Source organism: Armigeres subalbatus, chromosome 3 (genome assembly GCF_024139115.2).
Source record: "Armigeres subalbatus isolate Guangzhou_Male chromosome 3, GZ_Asu_2, whole genome shotgun sequence".
Taxonomy (NCBI): domain Eukaryota; kingdom Metazoa; phylum Arthropoda; class Insecta; order Diptera; family Culicidae; genus Armigeres; species Armigeres subalbatus.
In genome coordinates this window covers 296,207,402-296,231,717 of record NC_085141.1, presented here as the reverse complement: position 1 = coordinate 296,231,717, position 24,316 = coordinate 296,207,402, and the positions used below count along the sequence as shown (strand labels likewise).

General features: G+C 42.7%; 2 protein-coding genes, 1 long non-coding RNA gene and 1 other non-coding gene across 4 annotated transcripts; 3 read left to right on the top strand and 1 right to left on the bottom strand.

Annotated features, from left to right (window-relative positions):
• The first annotated feature begins 8,834 nt into the window (after positions 1-8,834).
• LOC134220410 (uncharacterized) lies at positions 8,835-9,893 on the top strand. The gene is made up of 2 exons (XM_062699466.1): positions 8,835-9,115; positions 9,187-9,893. Exons 1-2 carry the CDS (start codon positions 9,062-9,064, stop codon positions 9,673-9,675), a joined length of 543 nt encoding a protein of 180 aa, XP_062555450.1. The 5' UTR covers positions 8,835-9,061; the 3' UTR covers positions 9,676-9,893.
• Positions 9,894-9,999: 106 nt separating this feature from the next.
• LOC134220409 (uncharacterized) lies at positions 10,000-10,962 on the bottom strand. Its single transcript, XM_062699465.1, has 2 exons — positions 10,578-10,962; positions 10,000-10,518 (listed from the first exon to the last, which is right to left on the bottom strand). The coding sequence occupies exons 1-2, from the start codon at positions 10,915-10,917 to the stop codon at positions 10,079-10,081; spliced, it is 780 nt and encodes a 259-aa protein (XP_062555449.1). The 5' UTR covers positions 10,918-10,962; the 3' UTR covers positions 10,000-10,078.
• Positions 10,963-13,313: 2,351 nt separating this feature from the next.
• On the top strand, positions 13,314-13,440 carry LOC134228234 (small nucleolar RNA SNORA11). Its single transcript, XR_009983895.1, has one exon. It is a non-coding gene; the product is annotated as a small nucleolar RNA SNORA11 (small nucleolar RNA).
• Positions 13,441-14,847: 1,407 nt separating this feature from the next.
• Positions 14,848-15,726, top strand: LOC134220408 (uncharacterized). Its single transcript, XR_009981888.1, has 3 exons — positions 14,848-14,963; positions 15,111-15,157; positions 15,231-15,726. It is a non-coding gene; the product is annotated as an uncharacterized LOC134220408 (long non-coding RNA).
• Positions 15,727-24,316: the final 8,590 nt, after the last annotated feature.

Below are 24,316 nucleotides of genomic sequence, written 5' to 3'. Positions count from 1 at the left end.
CTAACAGTGGATAATTTTTCTGACTTAACCGCGAAGTGGACGAAGGACTTCACTTGACCATGCTTTTAAAGATTCATAAGATGTCCAAATATTTCACATAATCTTATTTGGATGAAAAAAAAACACCGATAACAGCTCAAACATTAATAAACTATCAATCGATTTTTCATCAAATGTTGGATTTTTTGGCATTGGCATTTTTTGATTGGCATGTTACCAATTCTAAATCTTATCACCCGAAATCCCATGTCCGGGTGTTTCCTTCCTTCTACTACTAACAATGTTGTCTCAGAAAAAAACACGTACTTCCCACCTGAACTGCAATTCTAAGCTCGCTTGCCCGGCTTATTGGCCTGTATCTAGCGAAAAGTCCCGTTAGGAAATAGACGCCAGCAGCGAGCAACAAGCGTAAAAAAGAAGAAGCCCTTCTCCAACGCGTTGATGATGATGACGCTTTGGCTGACAAAGAAGCGGGATACAAGACACTGGCTGATTGGCCCACCAATTGGGAAGCAGAGAAGATTCAAAATAAGGTATAAAAGAAAAGTGCATTCGCTCGCAGAGCATTCAGTCTTTTGTATACCATCACTAGAAGTTCGCGGTTATTTGAAAAGATCGTTTTCTTACTTTTTGCACTGAAGCAAACAGCCTTTTTCAAGGCTCTAAGAGTTAAAAATAATGTTCTCCTTCAGTCGCTATCGCACGGATTAGGAGGCCTTTCAGTGGAAGGGCTGAGATACAGTCTACTTGTGGCTTATTTCAGGCAGTCCTTCAGTGGGAAGGTATCCACTGTCGAGGCAAATATTCCGTGACCGGACAGATACTTCCTGATTTTTTTTTGATGATTCTTGTTCGAGGTTGATTTCTGTGTCGGTTTGAGGAGAAGATTTTGCCAAGGAATGGTATGCAACGCCGATTATGTGAGAAATTTGGACATATTATGTATCTTAAAGGCATGGTCAAGTCAAGTCTTACGTCCACTTAGCGGTTATGTCATAGACATTACCCACTGTTCGTTTTTTTTTTATGGCCACTAAATTAGTTGCTGAAGTAAGTGGCTTTCTTATTTTTTCTTCTATGATGACCGTGCATTTCGTAGTTGCTATTTCGTGATTGATCAGAACAATCGCAAATGCATAGTGAACCAATGTATGGATGCATGGGATTTGCTCTCCAACCTACATGTACATAGTCCGAGTGCTCTACAAATTTCAATAGTCGATAACGGAGCTGGCCACGTCCTGACGGGCATCGGGAATGGGAAGGAATTGATGACGCAATCACTTGCCCACTGCAAGCCGAGAACACCTCTCCACTTGCCACGAGTTCATACGGAGTTCTATTAGAACTTGGGGATTAGGTTCTACAGCCGAGGTGGGGGTTGCCAATGTGATAGTTCTTGAAGAGTGGTGGTATATTCTAATTGGATGATGAACGTATATAGTAGTATAGTATAGTGTATATAGTAGAAGATGGAAATGGTATGGACTCCATTTTCAGTTCTAGCGATATTAAAATACATAATCATTTCTATAAAGTTTTTTTTTTTTTTACTCATTTCGTTTATTTTACAGGCTCAGATGTTTACAATAAAACTCTACGGAGCCCAAAAGCTCATAAACAATTCAATTTTATTCTGAAGTTGTTTCTGATGTGCTGTGAGAAGCATTCCTGCGAGAGGTTTTCTTCAGTGGCGACCGGTCTATGGAACCTGCCGTAGTTAGATCTAGTCGCTGATTCGCCAATCGTGATTGTTTTTTCTCCTCCTCCTTCCTCAATGCGCTTACACAGTCTGTGTAGCCCATTGCTCCTTTCTTCACAAACCAGATCCGATCAGTTTTATTTTTGAAACTCATTGTTTCCGCCATCTTCTCGCGTTCAATCATAGAATCCGGGATGGACACAGTTTCCGCTTGTTTTGTTGCCGTCGACTCAGTGTCTAACTCAACTGCATCCTCTTCGATTACCTCATTTTCCATTATTTCTACTGACGATTCCTCCGGTGCTGTCCGTTCGAATCCGATCACCACTCCGGAGTATGTTCGGTTTTGTCCATCTCTGCTTTTCCCTACTTTCTTGCCATGATGCTGGTTTTCCCGACTCCTATTCTTCCATTATGGGCACATGTCCTTCCGATGGCCTTCCTCTCGACACACGAAGCATTTATTTCGAAGCTCTTGGTAAAATATTCTGCAGGTCCAATTTAGTACTTCAAGCGACGGTGGAACTTCCTTCTGAACATCCAGATATACCCCTCGCACACCAGTAAACATATGATCCAATCCTAAGTTGGGCGGAAATCTTTCCCGGATCACGCGCTCTGCTTTTCCGTATTCCACCAGACGCGACAATAACTCACTATCCGATAATTCAGGTGGAAAATCAAATACACGGATGTACTGGACATTACTGCCAGCAATCACCATATTTACTTCAACTGTCTTTCCACTAGAAATATTAAAATGGTACCGCATTCTTCTTCAATGCATCCTGCATTGCATCCAGTGTAACAAATTTAACAAACGGTGATCTGTCCATTGCTGTTATGTAAACAGTTTCCATAGACGATACATCCACATCTAATTGCCGCACAAACCCGGCGATATCAACCCAGCTCGGCCGGGGAGCAGAAACAGGGAAACGAAATTGAACCGTATTCTCTATCATTTCGCACTCTATTATCTACCGCGACAAGCAGACAAAGCAAAAAAAAATCTAAGCTGATCGGTACCTACAACGGTTGCCGTAATCCGAAAACAATCTGCTGCCACGATTGACGAAAGCAGAATAACAACTGATTTCTATAAAGCTTGCATTAGGTAAGTACGAAGCAATGATAACTGTTATCCCTCCATTGGATTTATTGTTCACCCAGTGAAAAGCAATGTTTATTTATCAAGGTAATGGCGGGTGTGAATCTTTCTTTAAAGGTACTCGTTTGCTATGAATAAGGCAATGGATGTTATCCCTTCTGTAAAAGTAGGCACTTGCCTGGATTAAGCCAATGGTGGGTGTGATCCCTTCTTGAAAAGTAGACGCTTGTCTGGATTAAGGCAATGGCGGATGTGATCCCTTCTTTTAAAGTAGGCGCTTCCCCGGATTACAGCAATGGCGGATTCGATTCCTTCTTTAAAAGTCTTCAATAGGTTTCGATCGCCGCTTACTTAATCTTTCGAACTAGAATTGCTTTTTCTCACCGAGAAAACCCAATTTAAGTTCGAAAGATCTTGAAAAGTGTGTCTTTGCACGGATTACATAAGGCAATGACAGATGTGATCCCTTCTTTTAAAGTAGGCGTTTGCTCGGAATGATGTGATTCCACATCCGGTGGATGTGCCCAAGCAGCACACATGCTCCACAAAGGTTACTGCAACTCATATGTGACCAAGTTTAGTTACAATCTAGTTGCTCCAACCATTTTTGACCGTTTTGTGTTGCTCGGGTGATTCCTACTTTAAAAGTAGGCCTTTGCCCGGATCATGGCAATGGCTCATGTGATTCTTTTTTTAAAAAGTCGGCGCTGGCCCGGGTTAAGGCAATTGTTGATGTGATTCCACCTTTTAAAATTGGCGCTAGCCCAGATTAGACTAATGGTAGATGTGATCTCTTGTTGAACAGTAGAAGATCCCTTCTCTGAAATTAAGCGCTTGCCCGGATTAAGGCAAGTAAAAGTAGGCAAAAGTAGGATGAAGGTAATAGTGGTTGCTACCCCCTCTTTGAAAGTAGGCGCTTGCCCGGGTTTAGGCAATGGTGGATGTGATCCTTTCTGTAAAAGTAGGTGTTTGAACAGAATAAGGCAGTAGAAGATTTGATTCCTTTTTTTGAAGGTGAGCGTTTGCCCGGAATAAGGCGATGGAGGATGTGATACCATCGTTAAAAGTAGGCGCTTACTCTTATTAAGGTAAAGGTGATGTGCCTTCTTTAAAAGTAGAAGTTTTCCCAGAATAAGACAATGTTGGATGTGATTCGTTATTTGGATATCAGCGTTTGCCTGCAGTAAGCCAATAGCGAATTTAATCCCTTTGTAACGGTAGCCCCATCCCGAAAGTTTCCCTACCAAATTAAAACTGCCAGCATGCGAACACCGTTCCTATCTGTGAAGGTGAAAAATGTAGCACTCACGGTAAGAGATATTAAATACGGCTTCGCTCAGTAATACTCTTTCAACATTTTTAGCGAGAGTTTAAAAAAAATAATAGCTTCCAAGCACTTAGAGGTGAGCCAGCTAAGGCCTGAAAACCTCTGTGATGAAGACAAAAAAAAGCTTCCCAGCATCCCCGCTTTCCATGTTGGGATGCAGGAGATTGCTTAACAATACAAAATGGAGATAACACCTTTCTACCTATCACGATTTATTCGATCACCAAAAAGTGATTGCCCTTTCATTTGAGTTCAGACTACAGCAACCGACAGGTCGTTTTTCTAGTGCCGACAGTGGTAGCAATAATCTAGTGGTTGAACTCTATCCAAACTGAATATTAAGACTAGTAGTGGTGTAATTAAATGGGATTGTACAAACTCGTCTTATGACAATTGGATTATAGTAAGGTTTCGGACCCGTGGCAACGATTATCCTTTCACTTGTAGGTTCCCACTTCATAAGCGCAGAGTGTACCTGAGCGTTTAGCAGGAACCCAACTCCGCGATGCCGGAGCGTGTTCATCTCGTAAACCAGAGTATAGCAGAACTAGTCCCGACTGCGTTCTGTGTTCTCCAAAGTTTGGTCACTCAGTCCCAGGATCTCAAGCTTCATGCGGCGTGCCTCATCGGTAAGTTGTGCCAATTTACCCTGCTGGGCTAGGGTTAAAACGTTCCATGTTCCTATTCGTGTCCGTTGTTTCGCGCTAAGAGTCGTTGCCGTTAAATCAGTCCGTATTCTTTCATTATCGGATTCTCGAACAAATTGATGTTTCGGGAACAGTAGGTTGTTCGCCCAAGGTTCCCTATCCACCGGGATAGGGCTGCCATCTTAGATATAGCTTCCGGGGAATAGCATTTCATACTCAGCCGCTGGAAGACAGAACAGACGCTGTTGGAGCCGCACCTCCTTGGTGAACAGACGCTTGATCAGTCGGGTCAAATTTGTTAAAAGTCCCACCCAACACCAGGACTAGGCTAGTGCGCTTTGAGCGGCACACGGTCGCTTTGATAGGGCCTGCTTGGGGACGCATGCAGCTTTTTATAGAAATTCAACAGAGCCCAGTGTCGAACCCCATCACATCTTAGGCAGACCCCACATTAAGGGACTGTGCAATCCCCGCAAGTTCCGCCACAGTTACTCTTCCCTCGTCGGCCACCCTGGCTCCTGGCAGCTCCACAAAGTGAGGCCAGGGACTTGGGTCGTGACGTGGGAAGAGCCCCGCAATGATCCTCTCCAGCATTTCTGGAGACCGCTCTGTAGGGGCCATCGCCCCACTTGTCTTGGCCATTACGACCCTATAGGCGTCACTCCATGGATTGGCACGCGTTGGCACTTTGACACAGGCCCTCGAAGCAGGTTTTTTGCTTGATCTAATCTCAGTCTACAGAGCGGCTCTAACAGCCACGAACGCCACCCGTTGCTCATCACGCTCCTCTTCTGTGCGTGCTCGCTGCATCCGCCTCATTGCCCATAGGCAGGCGCGGCGCAGGTTCGCAACTGCTTCAGTCCACCAGTAAGCCGGTGGCCTCCCATTCCTAGGGTGGACTTTCCTAGGCATGGTGGCATCGCATGCTCTCGAGAGTACTGTTACCAGCTGCTCGCCGCTCAGACCGAGAGTATTGTGCTCGCGGCGGAGCGCTTCCTCAAACACCTCATCGTCGAAGTACGATGTCTTCCACATACGAGGGCTAGGCCTCGCCCCTTTTTCCGTCCGCTGAATGCTGGTCGTATGGTCGATACTGTAGCAAACCGCCAGTTGGTCGCTGTGAATGTAGCCATCATCAACCCTCCAGTTCGAACTACTCGTTTGGCCAGGGCTCCAAAACGTAACGTCGATAATCGACTCGGCCCCGTTGCAGCTGTAGGTACTTTTGGTACCAACATTGGCCAAATCTACATCCAACATGGCCAGTGATTCCAGCAGGATCTGTCTCCGTTGATTAGTGGAACGGCTTCCCCATTTCACGGCTCAAGTGCTGAAGTCCCTCGCTGTCACCACTGGCCTACGCCCCATCAAGTTAGCCGCCAAACAAACAAGCATACTACCGAACTGCTGAACATCTCGCTTAGGACTTCCTCCGCCAACTTCTTGTAGGCGACGCCCTTTTGCGAGACGCCCCGCTTCAGCTCGATTATCATCTCGCCCGTCCGGGTACGTCTTATTCGACGTACGTCGGCGCCGAGTTCACCGAGCTTAACGTCACTTCTCATCGCCTTCAAGACGTCCGAGTACTTAGCCTCGTTCGTCTTGATGACTAGGGCATCGCCCCTGGAGCGATTGGCGCCTACCCTAGACTTCTTGCTACCCTCATTCGCCTGGGCCTTCTTTTCGGCCCTTGACGTCTTCGGTTTCCTCTTGTTCTTGACTTGGGTCCAGGAGGCGTCATCCCCCTCTATTTCCCTGGACTGGTGCGGCTGAGAGCTCTCAGCCTGCCATAACCCCTTACCACCGTCTTTCCTGGGTAGACGGACCTTTCCAGGTCCTTCCTCTCCCGGTTTGGGAGGTACCTGGCCAGGGTTCAGTTTCCCAGCCCCACTACCCTTGTTCGGGGTAGTAACCCTCCGCGTTTTGGAGCGGCCCCCAGGGTGCTCATCCCCTGAAGACTGTCTCCCCCTTTTTGTGTCTGCTCCGTTGGAGCAGTCACCCCCGACGTGCCCGCGAATACTTGAGCCTCAGTCTGGGTAGACTTTGGCACCACCGTCTTCGCTGGCACGCCCTCGGTCGATTCGACCTTGCCGGAATCCGCGAATCCTTGGGCCTCAGTCTGGGTAGACCTCGACTCCACGGATTTCACGAGTTTGCACTTGGCCGTCCCGACCGCCCTCTCCAACTTGACGTCCAACATCGAGTTTCGAAGTTTCAGCAAGCTCCCCTTGAGGTCCTTGCTGATATTATGCTTCCATGACGCAAAGTCGATGATGTCGTCCAGCTGTTCCGTCGCCACCTCGAAGGCCGAAGGCCCATCGCGTTTGCAGTTAATCGCCCTCACAAGCCATGGGCCGTCCATAACCTCTACCGGCGTAGCCTGGGAGATGATTAAGTGACCCAAGCTGGCACTGCGCACCGAGCTGCCGACTATTGCCTCTGGCCTCCTACACGGAGACCTGAACAACCCACCTCTTGCGAAGGGGTAGTCGCCTACACTACTAGCTTTAATTCAAGAATTGACTTGGTTTTCCATTTTGATCCCACGAGTTGTTCGGGAAAAGAGGTCTACCGCGCCAGAGCCCAGCATGACGCGGCAAGGAACAATTACTGTGGAGGGTGCCCATAGTACTTCATAGGCTCCGTTAAAGGCCAAGCTCATTATTTCACCCCCCTGGCCCTGCATTCCCTCGGCACGGGTCGCTTAACGCCTTGGGATTAGATGGTCCCTAACCCCCAATGGACCAGGTGGCACATCCTCCGGATAAGTGTATCCGGAGTTGTCTCCCGACCGCAAACTCCTAGCTTAACTCTTCTTTCGACGTCGAAACGAGCACATACGAACTACGAACAGTATGTGCTCTACAGTTTCATCAACACCTGGGCAGTCAGGGCAGACGGGGCTCTCCGTGTGCCCAAACCTTTGGAGGTACTGTCGGAAGCATCCATTGCCTGACAGGAATTGTGTCAGATGGAAGTGAGCGTGCTGATAGGGCTGTACCCAGTCACTGCTGGGGAGACTCCGCCTTAGTCCGCTCTCCGCCTCCCTGGGAGGAGACCTCACCAAACCCCCCTTAGCAAGGGGTCTACCACCTCCATGCATAAAGCATTGTCAAAAGAATTATGTTTTGCTTCGCTCATCTTTGCCTGCCTTACGGCATGCAGGGAGGCCATGCAAGGGTTGACACTTTCGTGTTCAGAGCCAGATGAGCGCAAGTCAGGAAAGGGCATCTGAGCCTACTCCCACCCAGCAGGCAAAGCTTGGTGGCAGGATAGGAAAGCGTGCTGCAAGGCCCGCCACGGGTTTATGGGACGGAAGACAGCCTAGCCATTAGCCCACTCGCCGTTTCGAGCCAGTGTAACCCGGCTCTACTAAGAGAGTAGAATGTCAGACTGCCAACCCTAGCTAAAGAACACGCATCCCGAAAATTTTAATCCCCTTATACACAGCAATGTCCTGAAACTAGAAGAGATGCTTAAGAGATTGATGAAAAATCTGAGGAAATCGATTAACAACCAGTGAGATATAGCTAAACAAAGATACAACGATTTTCTAAACAAATGAACCCTAGTGCTGTTAGATGAATGAATTTGGGACGGCAGGATTGAAAATTAATCTCCCAGAACTATGCAGACTACTACCAATTTAAACCAGCGTGAGATGTTATGTATCACTGGTCTTAATGTAGCTATATTTCTAGTGGATAAATAGCCATTTAATAACAGGCAACGAAATCTATTGGCGACCGCCTTATCTGGCGCAATTATTATATCAACAAGCCAGAAAAAGTTACTCTGGCTCTCGCAAAAAGACAACTACCATGAGAGCTAAAAGTATTATCCCCGACCGCAACTATATGGAGGTAAACATACTTAAACTACATCTTGGTTGCTGTCTGGGGAAAGAAAACTAGCTAAACAGTTTCCATGCAAAAGCTGAAAGTCTCTACTCTGCTATCTGTTGATCAAACGTTGGGTGTCTAAACACGAAGGAAATCTATTTGTTCGTTGCTTTGTGGCATGTGCATTTCATACCCGACTCTACTTGCACTTCCAGACTGGTGCAACTTCTAATAGGATCACACAGCGGTGTGCAGCCTTTTTGGTCCACCCACCCGACCAAACAGCAGCCAGCTGCTGTGGAAATAAATTAAACGAGATTAGAACTACCCTCCCGCCAAACGGGTGACCCGGTTTATAGTCAGACAGGTGGTGGGTTGCAATAGTGAATAAAACGGTCAGCTGGTGCAGGTGAACTTTCGTTTTTCCGCAAAATGAAATCCGTTTTCATCTCCACGATTATCGTCCTAGCCGTCGGATCAACCTTGGTATGCGATTAATCACGTTTCGTTGGATGCAACAGCGGAAATGCAAAAGCAGATTTCCCATTTCATTGCAGTCTCCGGCTGGACTGGTGCGGGCAGCCTCAATTGTCGTGCTGGTGGCGAACGGAAGCGATATCACAATCAATTTGCCCGGGGAGCACAGTCACAACCGGTTGCTGAACGTGGTGAGCGATTCCGGAAACAATAATCCATCGGTGTTCGACTGGATCGGAGGCAATGGGGCGAACAAAGCACCGAGGCTCTCCATTGGGGGTGGCAATCAGGGCAGTAATGGTGCTGGCGGTGGAAGTGGAGTCGGTGCAGCGGTGATTGATGCACTCTGGCGGATGGAAAGTTCTACGGTGCCTGGAGGTGGACAAAGCAATGACAATGTTGATAGTGCGGAGAGTGAGGAATCCATAAAAGCTACTGAAATAGAGAGGGTGGGAACCGTGGAAATAGCACCGACAAGAAGCTTGTTGGCGTCGAGTGGGGCTACCGAGACAACGTTGAATACTTATCATGGGAAGTTCGTCACGGAGGCAATGACCCACCATAATTGAGACATTATAATGAGAAAACAGACTATCGAAGGCCGTTGAATGTTTTCCCAGGAAATTATATTTATCTTGTAGACCATTGGACCAGCAGTGGTGCGGCGTGGACATCATCTCAACGATGTTCTGATTTTTTTTGTTCATTTGCCTAGAGTGGAAGCATCGTGATTCGATTATTGCAAAAAATGAGAATAAATAAAAATAGAAACAATGTTTTTCTTCAATGATTTGCCATTAAAACTAATCCGTAAGCATTTGTTACTTGAACCTCCCTAATCCCAGATAAGGGCGTGATAAGTAGCGGTAAAAGTTAAATTGTGGCAAGTTTTGGAAGAAATGTGTTTCCTTTATTTAAAACTGCATTTGTGATTCATAAATTTGATATTGTTTTGAAGATCATGCCAACCTCCTACACACAATACTGCAACGTTTGGTTAAAGGTGGTTGTCCCCAAAGGACACTGCCTCAAAACTGCCACGTACCGTCCATTGGACACGTAACACTGGTAATATGTTGCCGGATCATTCGAGTTAACGTAGTTTCCCACACCAGGACAAACGTAAACGCAAGAATTGGTAACCATGCTGAAAGTGGCTCGATTTGGACACTTGAATATGAAGCGGCTTGTGACACCATTCGCCACCAAACAGTACGCATAATACTGCCGCGATGTTCCGTAGTACACAAATCCACTGGCGACCCCGCATGTGACCGTCACGCAAGGCGATAGGCCCTGAGCCCTGCATTGCATGACAGCAAGGTTGAAACGTGTTCCGGCTGGACATTGATAGACATCCGAGGTTCCTTGTACCGTGCGACAAACATGGTAAATGTTGCAATTTGAAGGATCTGCAAAAAAGAAGATATTTTCGAAAGGGAATCCATTCACTCCATAAGCAATCAATTACCGGGTAACAATCCTACTGAGGAACACGTGATTGCAGCCGTTTGATCTGCCACAGCAGCACACCCTTCGGCAGGGACAGTTGAGCAACTGGCCTCCACGTCACCCGGATTGCAGTAGGCGCTGGATGAGTTGCAAGGGACGTCCACTACCACGTTGGCGGAGATGCAGAAGGAAAGTGACGTACAGGAAGCGCACACTGACGTTTGTCCTCCACCGCAGGCTCCGGGAGTGAATGTTCTGGCAAGGGAAACTTGATCCAGCTTATTGCCCGGGAGTCCATCCTGAGAACGTGTTGTTTTGAATGACACCAACAGAGCGAAGCAAATGATGATGCATTTCATCTTGCAAATGGAAGATAACAGCGAGGAACGTTGCAGGAGGGTTGTTTTTGCAGTCTTATAAAGTAGTTGGTTTGATAGGACGGGTTTGATGGTACAAGATTTGTTGCGAAATCCCACTATCTTTTTGAAAAGTAAATAGCAACGAGGGTTAGAAAAGTAGAAACATTAGTACTAGAAGCCTAGAGGCGCTTCAGTCGATAATATTTTTTGTTTTGCCTTTTTCGAAAACTAAGTATACGTGAAGGCTATATGTTTGCTCCAAAACATTTTTTTTTAAATGAATTATTGGCAGTGGCTGATTTTCTACCCGCCGCTGTCACATCCTGGCGCTATAGTATATGCGCGAAATAGCCAGCATGAGTTAACCACCAGGAATGTGTATGGCGAAAGACATTTAACGCGGGTTTTCTCAAAATTAGGAAGTTTTCATGAAAAACTATTTGGTACTGGTTATGCAGGAAGAACACCTACTACGCTTACCAAATATTTTTCGATGAAGGTGCTTAATTTTGAGAAATCGATCCTTAGATGCCTTTCGCCATACTGATTTCAGAAAGTTAACTCCTAGTGTGCCACTGTAAGCACGCTCAAAGTGGGTGATTCATTCCTGATCATAATACCTAGATTACAGTAGACGTTTGAGTGATAAAACGGCCTACTTGTCCATACCATTGACATGGGTGCTTTAATGAACATTATGCAATAGGCGAATTCGAGAAGGATCCAGTGGTAGAGTGCGCTGCGAGAGTTTGGGAGAAAAGTCGCCAGAAGCGATTATTTACATTCAAAATCAAATTTTCTCCATAAAATTTACTTCACTTTTTGGTATATTGTCACATGTTTTTTACTGGCAATGGCTTTTTACAGTCTTTAAGCAGCTGTTGAAGTCGTCTCCCACCCAAATAAGCCGCGAATTAAAAATCCGGGAATTCATAACCAAGATAGTGCGGTGGAGGCACTGCAAGAGATGTTCTATTTAATCGGAAAACTCATATGCAAGCACCAACCGGATTGAAGCGCATCCCAAAGAAAACAAAATTTTCTTCCAATTTGCGATTATTTCAGCTTTCATAAATGGTTGAATTAACCAGAAAACGCAAAAATCGTACACCCTCCATATGCTGCCAATGCACTTTTTTGGCCAACGACACTTTTTTCGTGGTTCTTGTGACGACCACCAGATGTCGAAATGATCGATGAGCTTTACTCAAATTCGCCTATTCAAATGGGTTGCATAAAACCCATTATAGCACTCATTTGGGTGCTATAATGGAAAACCAGCATTAGAACAATAGTTACATGACTATAGTGTACTCTCTGTGTCACGTAATAAACAAAATAATGTTATGGGCATGACATAAAATTCTCCAAAGGCAGGTTTATCTATCGCTTTATGGTCTGTCGAGCACACAATGGGGTACGATACCATGGAATCTGTTTGTTTTCTGCAGCAACATGATGTTTTGGCAAGATTGATAATGTGAAATAAATAAAGTTGTATCAAAACTCGTAGTATCTACCCAACTCGGCAAGCCTTGTTGAATAAACGTACAATTCGTGCTAAAAAAATCATCTTTTTGCAACTACTTGCACAAACTACTATTTTGTAACTCATATATATTGGCTTATTATCTAACACAGCGGTTCTCAACCTTTTTCTTGAGAGGTACGCCTTTGAACTTTTGCATTCACTGAGGTACTCCCTATTTTTCGCTATAAATGAAAATAGACGTAATTCATAAGATATATGATACATGAATAAGAGACCTGAAAACTAACGGGATCTGCAAATCGATCTATCTTTATAGTTAACCTTCCGGGACTCGCATTGCTGTAAAAAGTACAACACATTAAGTAAAAATTAGATATCTTTTTAGTCAGTTGACCAATTTGCACCAAACCACCATGTATTCCTCAAAAAAATAGTTCTCCACCACTTGAGAAGATAATAAAAGTGATTCGATACAATACTCGGGTAAATATAGCTAAATAAAAGGCTCAACTGCACTAGGAAAAGTGACCAGTAATGAATTATTTGAGGTACACTGGAGGAAGTGAAAAAAGCGGGTAAGTGTAAAAATCAACTCGAAAAATGAATTATTGGCAGTGGCTGATTTTCTACTCGCCGCTGTCACGTCCAGGCGCTATAGTATATGCGCAAAATAGCCAGCAAGAGTTAACCGGCAGAAATTTGTATGGCGAAAGTCATCTAACGCGGGTTTTCTCAAAATAAGAAACTTTTCATGAAAAACTATTTGGTACCGATTATGTAGGAAGGTGTCCGCTACCATGCCTACCAAATATTTTTTTGATGAAAGTGCTTAATTTTGAGAAATCGAACCTTAGATGCCTTTCGCCATACTGATTTCAGAAAGTTAACTCCTAATGTGCCGCTGTAAGCACGCTCAAAGCAGGCGATTCATTGGAATGAATCGCCTGCTTTGAGCGTGCTTAACAACAACACTAGAGTTAACTTTCTGAAATCAGTATGGCGAAAGGCATCTAAGGTCATTTCTCAAATTAAGCACTATCAAATATTTGGTAAACGGACACCTTCCTACATTGTACCAAATAGTTTTTCATGAAAAGTTTTATTGAGAAACCCGCGTTACAATGACTTTCTTACAATTTTCTGGCGGTTAACTCTGTTGGCTATGCGCATATACTTTGGATGTGACAGCGGCGGGTAGAAAATCAGCCACTGCCAATAATTCATTGTACATACTTTACAGTTTTTACCACTTCATAACATTATGCAAGAATATACTTTGATGGTCACACTAATACTATGTAGAAATTTGTATAATACATACACTAACGGGTAACGCTTGAACTGTAATTTTTTTTCGATTCGCGGCGGTGTTGAACTTAAGGTCTGAGGGAAGCTCTCTCGCGGTAGAGCGCTATTTTCGTAGTAAAATGTTTAAAACTCGGAACTGGGAACGAATTTCGCTTAACCCAACTGACAATCTCTTTGAAATTTATCAAGGAATGTTCCTACAAAATTTCATGGACCTACTATTTCCCAAATTTGAATTAAGCTCTAAATACTGAACAATTGTACAACTGAAATTATCGTTTCTCAGTACCTCTCTCCGATGATTTGAGGCACAAAGGAACCGAATTTCGCAAAACCCAACTGACAAAAGTTTTGAATTTTTCCAACGATCATTTTGATGTAATAAAAAGTATATGTCACCGCAATAAAATTTGCAGGAAGCTCTTTTTACTCCAACCAAGTTTTTTAAATTCAATACAAAAGTTACCATTTCGGGAGAGCAGCCAACAGCATATTTTCTTGTGACGCACGGCAGGAAAGGAGCGATGAGAGCGATAGAAAGTCCGTCAACTTTGTATCTAGCGTGACACTAGAAAAAAGCGTATTCCTATTTGTGAACACGAGAATCCCGGATAAAAATTTACAGTACCTTGAATGGTTTAATCCATTGGAATATAATAGATTGAATGGTAAACAATACAATCTACTGTTCGTTTAATGTAGATTATTTATGGTTGAAAAACATCTATATTGTATTTACCTCAAAAGAACAATAAATCCAAATGTCACCAATACATTTTATAATATTATTATGGTTCGCTTATGTTAATTAAACTTTTGACCAAATTTTTAAATTAGTCCATTTTGTTCACCAAAAATCAATTTTTAAAGATTAGAATCTGAAAAATTAAATTAATTTTTGAAGTATTTATTATAATGAAGAAACAATAAAAACCATAAAATAACAATAGTTTCCAATGTTGAGTAAAAAAATATTTATTTTGGTTTTTTATATATAAATTATATTGCAGATCTTAAAATACCGTATTTCTACAACAATTAAAATTAATAAAAAAAATAAGTTTTTTAATTTTTTTTACTCGGTGGAAAACTAATTCCAATTAAGCGTGTAATGTTTTGTTTGCGGCTAGGGAAAAATAAAAAAAATCGAACAGTCAAAGTGCAGGACTCTTCGTTGCTTCCTGCTCTTTTAAATTCTGCTAGTGGTTGACCAATGGATCATTGGCTGCTGTGCCTTGTAATGGTGGTAAGTACTTGTAAGTGTTGTTAGCACCTGAAGATTTCAATTAAATGACCATGCGGGGAAATCTATAAAACGCTTCTGTTCTTGATTGTTATCGCCAAAGCAAATCTGACGTTTTAGTTAATATTTTGTTTGACTTGTTTCTTTCAGAACTATGAAGCTCACTGGAACAGCCGTCATACCCACCGCTGATAAAGGTAACTTTTCTTTATATTTTCTATGTGCTCTCGAAGAACATTGACATTCTTTTATAATGTTCATCATCCACAGGCGCATCTCCACGGAAGTTCTAAAGCATGGTTAATTGGAAAGGATGCCGAAAGACAGCGGCCACAATCAGCGCTGCCATATACGAGCATCACCACTCTTCACCAGCAGCAACACTTATGCTACGTTTAGACAAGGCAAGTGAATTGAGCAAGTCGTTTGAATCGAACGCGAATTGAACGTGTAAACACCTTAATTCAAATCACTTGAACGAAAAGAAAGTTGAACATGTTCAACTTTTGGCAAGTCAATTGAATTCAACTGAGTTGTTGCATTATGCTACGTTTTGACAGGGCAAGTGAATTGAATAACTCAGTTGAATTCAATTGACTTGCCAAAAGTTGAACATGTTCAACTTTTTTTTTCGTTCAAGTGAATTGAATTAGGGTGTTTACACGTTCAGTTCGCGTTCGATTCAAGCGACTTGCTCAATTTAATTGCCTTGTCTAAACGTAGCATTACGGCATGGCCAATGAGAAACTATGAAGAGCGCTCAACAATAGAATAAAATATCTAAATCTAAAATTCAAATTCAATTTCAAATCAAAGTAATAAAATAAACCGTAAAACAATTAATTGTATTGAATTTCTATTGTTATATTAGTGTGAAATGTATTCCAAAACGTATCGTATTTTTACTGTAAAACAATAAATAACGTTATAGAAAACATTTGAAACACATTGTTTTCTATGGTTCAGTATTCATCCCATTAAAGAACCGTTAAATCAATTGTTTTGCTCTGAATTTTGTATGGAAAATTTTCGATTTTTTTATTGTAAAGATACATAACAACCCCCCTTTTTTATTGTAAAAGTCCCATTTACTATTCATTTTATCGTGGAAAACCATTATTTCTGATGTGATTTAATTGTTGAAATTCCATTACATTCAATGGTAACTAGTATGTTTTGATTGGTGATGTAACAGTAAAATTTATGATATTTTAATCATATTTTTTATCCGGGATACCAAATATATAAATTTAAATCAAATATATGAATGAGATGAGATAAACAATTGAAAATAAATAAGGCAAATCAAACAAATAAGCCAAATTAAACAAATAAGACAAATAAGACAAATAAAGCAAATAAGACAAATAAGACAAATAGGACAAATAAGACAAATAAGACAAATTCCTTCGGAAGTTCCTCCAGGAATTCCTTCGAAAGTTCCTCCTGGAATTCCTAAAGAAGTTCCTCCAGGAATTCATTCGGAAGTTCTTCCAGGAATTCCTAAGGAAGTTCCTCCAGGAATTCCTAAGGAAGTTCCTCCAGGAATTCCTAAGGAAGTTCCTCCAGGAATTTCTTCGGAATGTTCTTCTAGGAATTCTTTCGGTAGTTCCTCCAGGAATTCATTTGGAAGTTCTTCCAGGAATTCCTTCGAAAATTCCTTCAGGAATTCCTTCGGAAGTTCCTCCAGGCATTCCTTCGGGAATTCCTCCGGAAGTTTCTTTGGGAATTCCTCCGGAAGTTCCTCCGGGAATTCCTCCGGAAGTTCCTCCGGGAATTCCTCCGGAAGTTCCTCCGGGAATTCCTCCGGAAGTTCCTCCGGGAATTCCTCCGGAAGTTCCTCCGGGAATTCCTCTGGAAGTTCCTCCGGGAATTCCTCCGGAAGTTCCTCCGGGAATTCCTCCGGAAGTTCCTCCGGGAATTCCTCCGAAGTTCCTCCGAATTCCTCCGGAAGTTCCTCCGGGAATTCCTCCGGAAGTTCCTCCGAATTCCTCCGAAGTTCCTCCGGGAATTCCTCCGGAAGTTCCTCCGAAGTTCTTTCAGAATTCCTCCGGAAGTTCCTTCGAATTCCTCCGGAAGTTCCTTCGAATTCCTCCGGAAGTTCCTTCAGAATTTCTCCAGCAGTTCCTTCGGGAATTCCTCCGGAAGTTCCTTCGGGAATTCCTCCGGAAGTTCCTCCGGGAATTCCTCCGAAAGTTCTTTCGGGAATTCCTCCGGAAGTTCTTTCGGGGCTTCCTCCGGAAGCTCCATCGAATTCCTCCGGAAGTTCCTTCAAATTCCTCCGAAGTTCTTTCGAATTCCTCCGGAAGTTCCTTCGAATTCCTCCGAAGTTCCTTCAGGGAATTCCTCCGAAAGTTCCTTCTGGAATTCCTCCGAAGTTCCTCCGGAAGTTCCTCCAGAATTCCTCCGGAAGTTCCTCTGGGAATTCCTCCGGAAGTTCCTTCAAATTCCTCCGAAGTTCCTTCGGGAATTCCTCCGGAAGTTCCTTCGAATTCCTCCGAAAGTTCCTTCGAATTCCTCCGGAAGTTCCTTCAGGAATTCCTCCGAAGTTCCTTCGAATTCCTCCGGAAGTTCCTTCGGGAATTCCTCCGAAGTTCCTTCGGGAATACCTCCGGAAGTTCCTTCGAATTCCTCCGGAAGTTCCTTCGAATTCCTCCGGAAGTTCCTTCAAATTCCTCCGGAAGTTCCTTCGGGAATTCCTCAGGAAAATCCTTCGGGAATTCCTCCAGAAGTTCCTTCGGAAATTCCTCCGGAAATTCCTTCGGGAATTCCTCCAGAAGTTCCTTCGGAAATTCCTCCGGAAATTCCTTCGGGAATTCCTCCGGAAGTTCCTTCGGGAGCTCCTCCGGAAGTTCCTTCGGGAATTCCTCCGGAAGTTCCTTCGAATTCCTCCGGAAGTTTCCACGGAATTCCTTTGGAAGTTCCTCAGGGAATTCCTCCGGAAGTTCCTTCAGAATTCCTCCGGAAGTTCCTTCTGGGAATTCCTCCGGAAGTTCCTTCAGAATTCCTCCGGAAGTTCCTTCGGGAATTCCTCCGGAAGTTCCTTCGGGAATTCCTCCGGAAGTTCCTTCGGGAATTCCTCCGGAAGTTCCTTCGGGAATTCCTCCGGAAGTTCCTTCGGGAACTACTCCGGAAGTTCCTTCGGGAACTACTCCGGAAGTTCCTTCGGGAACTACTCCGGAAGTTCCTTCGGGAATTCCTCCGGAAGTTCCTTCGGGAATTCCTCCGGAAGTTCCTTCGGGAATTCCTCCGGAAGTTCCTACGGGAATTCCTCCGGAAGTTCCTCCGGGAATTCCTCCGGAAGTTCCTCCGGGAATTCCTCCGGAAGTTCCTCCGGGAATTCCTCCGGAAGTTCCTCCGGGAATTCCTCCGGAAGTTCCTCCGGGAATTCCTCCGGAAGTTCCTCCGGGAATTCCTCCGGAAGTTCCTCCGGGAATTCCTCCGGAAGTTCCTCCGGGAATTCCTCCGGAAGTTCCTCCCCCAAGCAACACAATTTGTTATAAATCAGAATTAGCATTACAATTATGACTTCTCTACCATCTTTAATTTCGTTGCTGGATTCTTATATACATCTTGTTTACAACGAAAAAAGCGCAAGAGGTGGAGTCAATATAAAACACTTCTTTGGTTTCATATGCAATACTTTTGTATCTCAATTATGATTTAACTGTAACATAGATGGAAATCGAGCTGTCAACTCATTCCGATCGGGATTTATTTTGGAAAAGAAAATATGATGGAGTTGGAATGATACAAGTAATATAAATAAATTAGAAATTTCATGACTAATGACCTTAGTACCGTAAATATGTGATGTAATTCTACCGGCGGGTTGGAATTTGTGGTGAAATATACTATTGTAGCTTTATTTTTTCGGTGCGCCATGTGAAACCAGCGATATTATTGATCAGAATGTTGATAATTAGATCCATTTCCAAAAGTGCATCTTCGATTTTCTTAATTCTGATCTCCATTTTCATCGCACAGTGACGATCGAACGTTTTGAAACTTTTGTAAATGAAACATTGATAGGAAAAATATTCCACATTTTGTAAAAAACTTTATGAGAAGGCCAGCGCCCCTGTTCCCGTCCGCAATGTTTAATTTGCTGGCTTATTGCAATGGCATTATTTGATGCTATTCGGGAGAGAGTACATATCCAATTTTTGAATAAAATTCTAAATAGCATGTGCCAAGACTATTAGACCGTTTTGAAAATCCAATTGATTCATTAAAATTTTTGAGTTAATCGAATAGACAAATTTAATTTAACGAAAACTATTTTCATTCGACATCATTGCAATTCTAGTATTATTATGGGATATCCTTTTATGTTTGTCCGGTACTGTTTTAGATCCGTCAAAAATATTGCATCCTACAAGAAAAAATAAATGTGTCCCAAAAGCTTGTATATAACACGAATATGACCTTTAATAATAACCCTTAGATTAACTAGTTATAACACAATCGTAAATCGGTTCTGATATAAACCTAAAGTTATAAACAACACTTCCAAGTTGCAAATCAAAACAATAATAAGTTAAAATTCTAATTCTTATTTGATGATTGTTGGGACTTTTTCGTGATAACAAGTGACGAACATATTACTGGAACGTATAAAATAATGAAGGTAGGACGAAATAATGTCAGCAAGAACACTAACTAAACGAATCATTCCAATCTACAAAATTATCCTTTCCCAATTTGGAACGTCATGCAGATTGTTACAAAAGAGTTTCTAACGGACGCAATTGAAACAATCGTACCTTTTTCTATGAGCAGTTGTAATAATCAAGTTATACATAAGTCACATAAGGAAAAATTTAAGAGAGATCACTTTCCTGAACACAAAACTTAGAAGACTTAAGTATAACTGAATCTCAACTAGGTGTAACAGTTGTAACATATATACAATTGAAATAAAACATTTGTATTTATTTTTTTTAAGGAATAAGTTGCAGGTGCTACTTGGGCCGGGAATTCCTCCGGAAGTTCCTCCGGGAATTCCTCCGGAAGTTCCTTCGGGAATTCCTCCGGAAGTTCCTTCGGGAATTCCTCCGGAAGTTCCTTCGGGAATTCCTCCGGAAGTTCCTTCGGGAATTCCTCCGGAAGTTCCTTCGGGAATTCCTCCGGAAGTTCCTTCGGGAATTCCTCCGGAAGTTCCTCCGGGAATTCCTCCGGAAGTTCCTCCGGGAATTCCTCCGGAAGTTCCTCCGGGAATTCCTCCGGAAGTTCCTCCGGGAATTCCTCCGGAAGTTCCTCCGGGAATTCCTCCGGAAGTTCCTCCGGGAATTCCTCCGGAAGTTCCTCCGGGAATTCCTCCGGAAGTTCCTCCGGGAATTCCTCCGGAAGTTCCTCCGGAAGTTCCTCCGGGGATTCCTCCGGAAGTTCCTCCGGGGATTCCTCCGGAAGTTCCTCCGGGAATTCCTCCGGAAGTTCCTCCGGGAATTCCTCCGGAAGTTCCTCCGGGAATTCCTCCGGAAGTTCCTCCGGGAATTCCTCCGGAAGTTCCTTCGGGAAGTTCCTCCGGGAATTCCTCCGGAAGTTCCTCCGGGAATTCCACCGGAAGTTCCTCCAGGAATTCCTCCGGAAGTTCCTCCGGGAATTCCTCCGGAAGTTCCTCCGGGAATTCCTCCGGAAGTTCCTCCGGGAATTCCTCCGGAAGTTCCTCCGAGAATTCCTCCGGAAGTTCCTCCGGGAATTCCTCCGGGAATTCCTCCGGAAGTTCCTCCGGGAATTCCTCCGGAAGTTCCTCCGGGAATTCCTCCGGAAGTTCCTCCGGGAATTCCTCCGGAAGTTCCTCCGGGAATTCCTCCGGAAGTTCCTCCGGGAATTCCTCCGGAAGTTCCTCCGGGAATTCCTCCGGAAGTTCCTCCGAGTATTCCTCCGGAAGTTCCTCCGGGAATTCCTCCGGAAGTTCCTCCGGGAATTCCTCCGGGAATTCCTCCGGAAGTTCCTCCGGGAATTCCTCCGGGAATTCCTCCGGCAGTTCCTCCTGGAATTTCTCCGGAAACTAGATAAATGAATGAAAGCCTGTGAAGGAGTATTAGCTATCGATCTACAAAAAGAATTATTTGTAAAATCTTCTGCATGTTGCAAAATAGGAGTTAAACCTATAATATGATTCGAATCTACTAATTGGGCTAAAATTGGAGTTAGTACTCTGTTGAACCTCTTCACCATTGGCTTGAGGGCAAGCAGTAAGAATATGTTTAATAATGTTTTACTTTTGAGAGAAGTCAGATTTTTACTTTTCTTTGGAAAAGATAATACTGCAGAGTAATTAAAAAAAGAGAAACGATGATACCCTGCAGTATTCCATACCGTAGCTTGTCGGACGCACGGTGGCAAGCGAGCCTCTATTGTTGTTGCAGAAGCAAACCCGCCTCAATACGACAAACAGAAGCACATGTTTGTGTTTCAAACGCAACCGACTGTTGTTTCTCGACTGTTCTAGAGAGAAAGGGTGTGAAATGTTGCCAAAGCAGATTCGATGGATACGGGGAATTGACTGATATCCCATCGTTATTAGCTGGCTATGGAATAACTTCTCGCAAGGGCATCTGTTGTATAATTGGTAATACATCCGTGTACTGAGTGGAATAGTGTGGATTCCGAATCTTTTTTTGCAATATCTCATAAAAACATCTTAAAATGGCAAACTTAACTAGTGTATCAAAATTAAACATCTCTCCCAAAAAAAATCTTAATTGTTTAAGTCATTTTTAAATTCTCTAAAACTATTTTATGTGTAACAACTTCCGCAGTTTGAGCCTAATTGAATTGGTACCATTTTTTTGAAACATTTGTAAAAGGGCGTAACAGCCAAAATTTATTCCTTCTGATTCTTCGTCTACATATATAGCTATATATGTGGACAAAGAATCAGAAGGATTAAATTTTGGCTGTTACGCCCTTTTCAAATGATGGTCTAGTACGATATAATTTTAAATATTTTGAGAAAGCATCGACAACTACAAAAAACAGTTTATATTTAGGGTAAAACGACCTATTATGGAGGGGTTAAGCATCGCGTCAGAGCAAAATTGATTACGAAAAATCTTTAAAAATGAACTGTTTATCTTTTTACCCTTCTTACACCCTAAGAAGGGTATAAAGATCGCTTGAAAAACCGACTTTTTATCTGAGGCTTGGAGACCCAAGTCGTATATACCAATCAACTCAGCTCGACGAGCTGAGCACATGTATGTATGTGTGTGTGTGTGTGCGTGTGTGCGTGTGTGCGTATGTGTGTGCGTTACAAAAATCTCACATCAAGATCTCAGCCGTCCGTGGACCGATTTGCACGATTTTAACACTAAACGAAAGCTATGACTTTGTCATTGTACGAGTTCAATTTTTTTTGCAATCGGACATTTGGTTCCAGAGATATGTGAGAAATACGAACATGAAGTGTATTTTCAGAAAACTAACAAAATACTGTCACATGAATATCTCAGCCGTCTGTAAACCAATTTGCATGATTTTATCTTTAAACGAAAGCTATGACTTTGCCATTGTATTTTTTGCAATTAGACATTGGGTTCCGGAGATATCTCTGAAATACGAACATAAAGCATTAGACGTATCAACTTCACACATTGGTAAAATATGTCCCATCAAGATCTCAGTCGTCCTTGGACCGATTTGTGCGATTTTATCTTTGAACGAAAGCTATGTTTTTGTCATTGGACTCATTAATTTTTTTCTGCAATCGGAAATTCGGTTTCAGAGATATCTGTGAAATACGAATATGAGACATATTTTCAGACTACTAATGAATAATTGTCACACCAATATCTCAGCCGTCTATGACCCGATTTGAACTCTTATTGCTTAAACAGAAGCTGTAATATTGCCATTTAAGGCGGCAAATCAAATCTGCAGTCTTTTTGTATTTTTTTTTAAATTGTTAAATTTACAGAAATATCCCTTTTTTTTATTTTGAAATCGATAAAAGCATGATAATATCAGTTATTTTATATTCAATTGAAGGTCATATGCATAGAAATTGTAATATGAACTGGGCACACACAACCATTCAAAAGTGTAAGAAGGGTTGCGTTCACTGTAGGTGGATTAAGTCGGGTTTTCACATTGCTGTAGTCGAATAGGATACTCATTAACTCTAAATTCGTAAACACTATGTCAATTTTGCAATTTTGGGTCTCCAGTAGCCTTGCGAGCAAAGGCGTAGGATTGCCAATCCGGAGATGGCGAGTTCGATTCTCGGTCCGGTCTAGGATGTTTTCGGGTTGGAAACATTCTCGACACCCTGGGCATAGTGTATCCATTGTACTTGCCACACAAGATACATACTCATGCAATGGCGGGCATAGAAAAGCTTTCAATTAATAACTGAGGAAATGCTAATAGAATACTAAGTTGAAAAGCTAGGCCAAGTTCCAGTTGTAATGTAGAGCCATTGAAGAAGAAGAAGAAGAAGAAGAAGAAGATGTCAATTTTGCTATACTTTTGTTGTTTTGTTTTGTCACAATAAAAACAAACTACCGCAATAATAGGACGCAGTTGCCTATCGTTGCGATATTTTTTGAAGGTCAGTCCTATTGTTGCGGTATTGCGTGTATTTCTTATGGAGAGCGATACCACAACAATAGGACCTTAGCACTACCGCAATAATAGGCTCAAAGATGCATTTTTTTTTAATCAAAAATGTTGATTTTTCTTCATTTCGAACGGAATTTTGTTAAAGAAAAGGTGTTCTAGTGGCTGATTCGAAGAGTTTTAGCGGATCCACAATTGTTTTTGATGCTGTTATATCCAGAATGGACTATTTTAACACTACCTACACTACAACATTAGGGCATACCACAACGATAGGACGTTTCACCCTACTATTGGATAAAATTAACGATCCATAATGGTCAATATGCACAGTATGGAATGGTACATTCCCCTTATCTACAACTGTATTTTTTTTAGAAATTTTGTTTTGTGGAAAAATTTTAATTGTTTATGGAAATTTTGATTATTTGTGGAAATTTTATATTTATTCATTGCTCACACCTTGATTTCTTTATTGGCAATTTTCTGTTTTTTTTTTGTATGAAAAATTTCAATTTATTGAGGGCGAGTTTCTATTTTAGTCTTCATGTAGGGGCTGTAATGCAATAGACGATTCAATTCTAGAGGCACGAAAGCATGCGATCATTCACATAACAACGCTTACGTTCGCAAATGCGACGATGTAAAGCTTGAATCACGGATGATCAATTCAACCAACGACAAGCATATGCTGATCTAAGTGAGAAGTCATTCCAGGAGCTTTCCATTCCATGTGCTAACCCGGTCTTCAAATGTGATCTAATGATTATACGCAAAAGAAACGAAGAAAC

Coding starts and splice junctions, on each gene's coding strand:
- LOC134220410 (XM_062699466.1), top strand. CDS start 9,062: ATGAAATCCGTTTTCATCTCCACGATTATCGTCCTAGCCGTCGGATCA. Junction 9,116..9,186: donor TAGCCGTCGGATCAACCTTG/GTATGCGATTAA, acceptor ATTTCATTGCAG/TCTCCGGCTGGACTGGTGCG.
- LOC134220409 (XM_062699465.1), bottom strand. CDS start 10,917: ATGAAATGCATCATCATTTGCTTCGCTCTGTTGGTGTCATTCAAAACA. Junction 10,519..10,577: donor CTCAGTAGGATTGTTACCCG/GTAATTGATTGC, acceptor TCTTTTTTGCAG/ATCCTTCAAATTGCAACATT.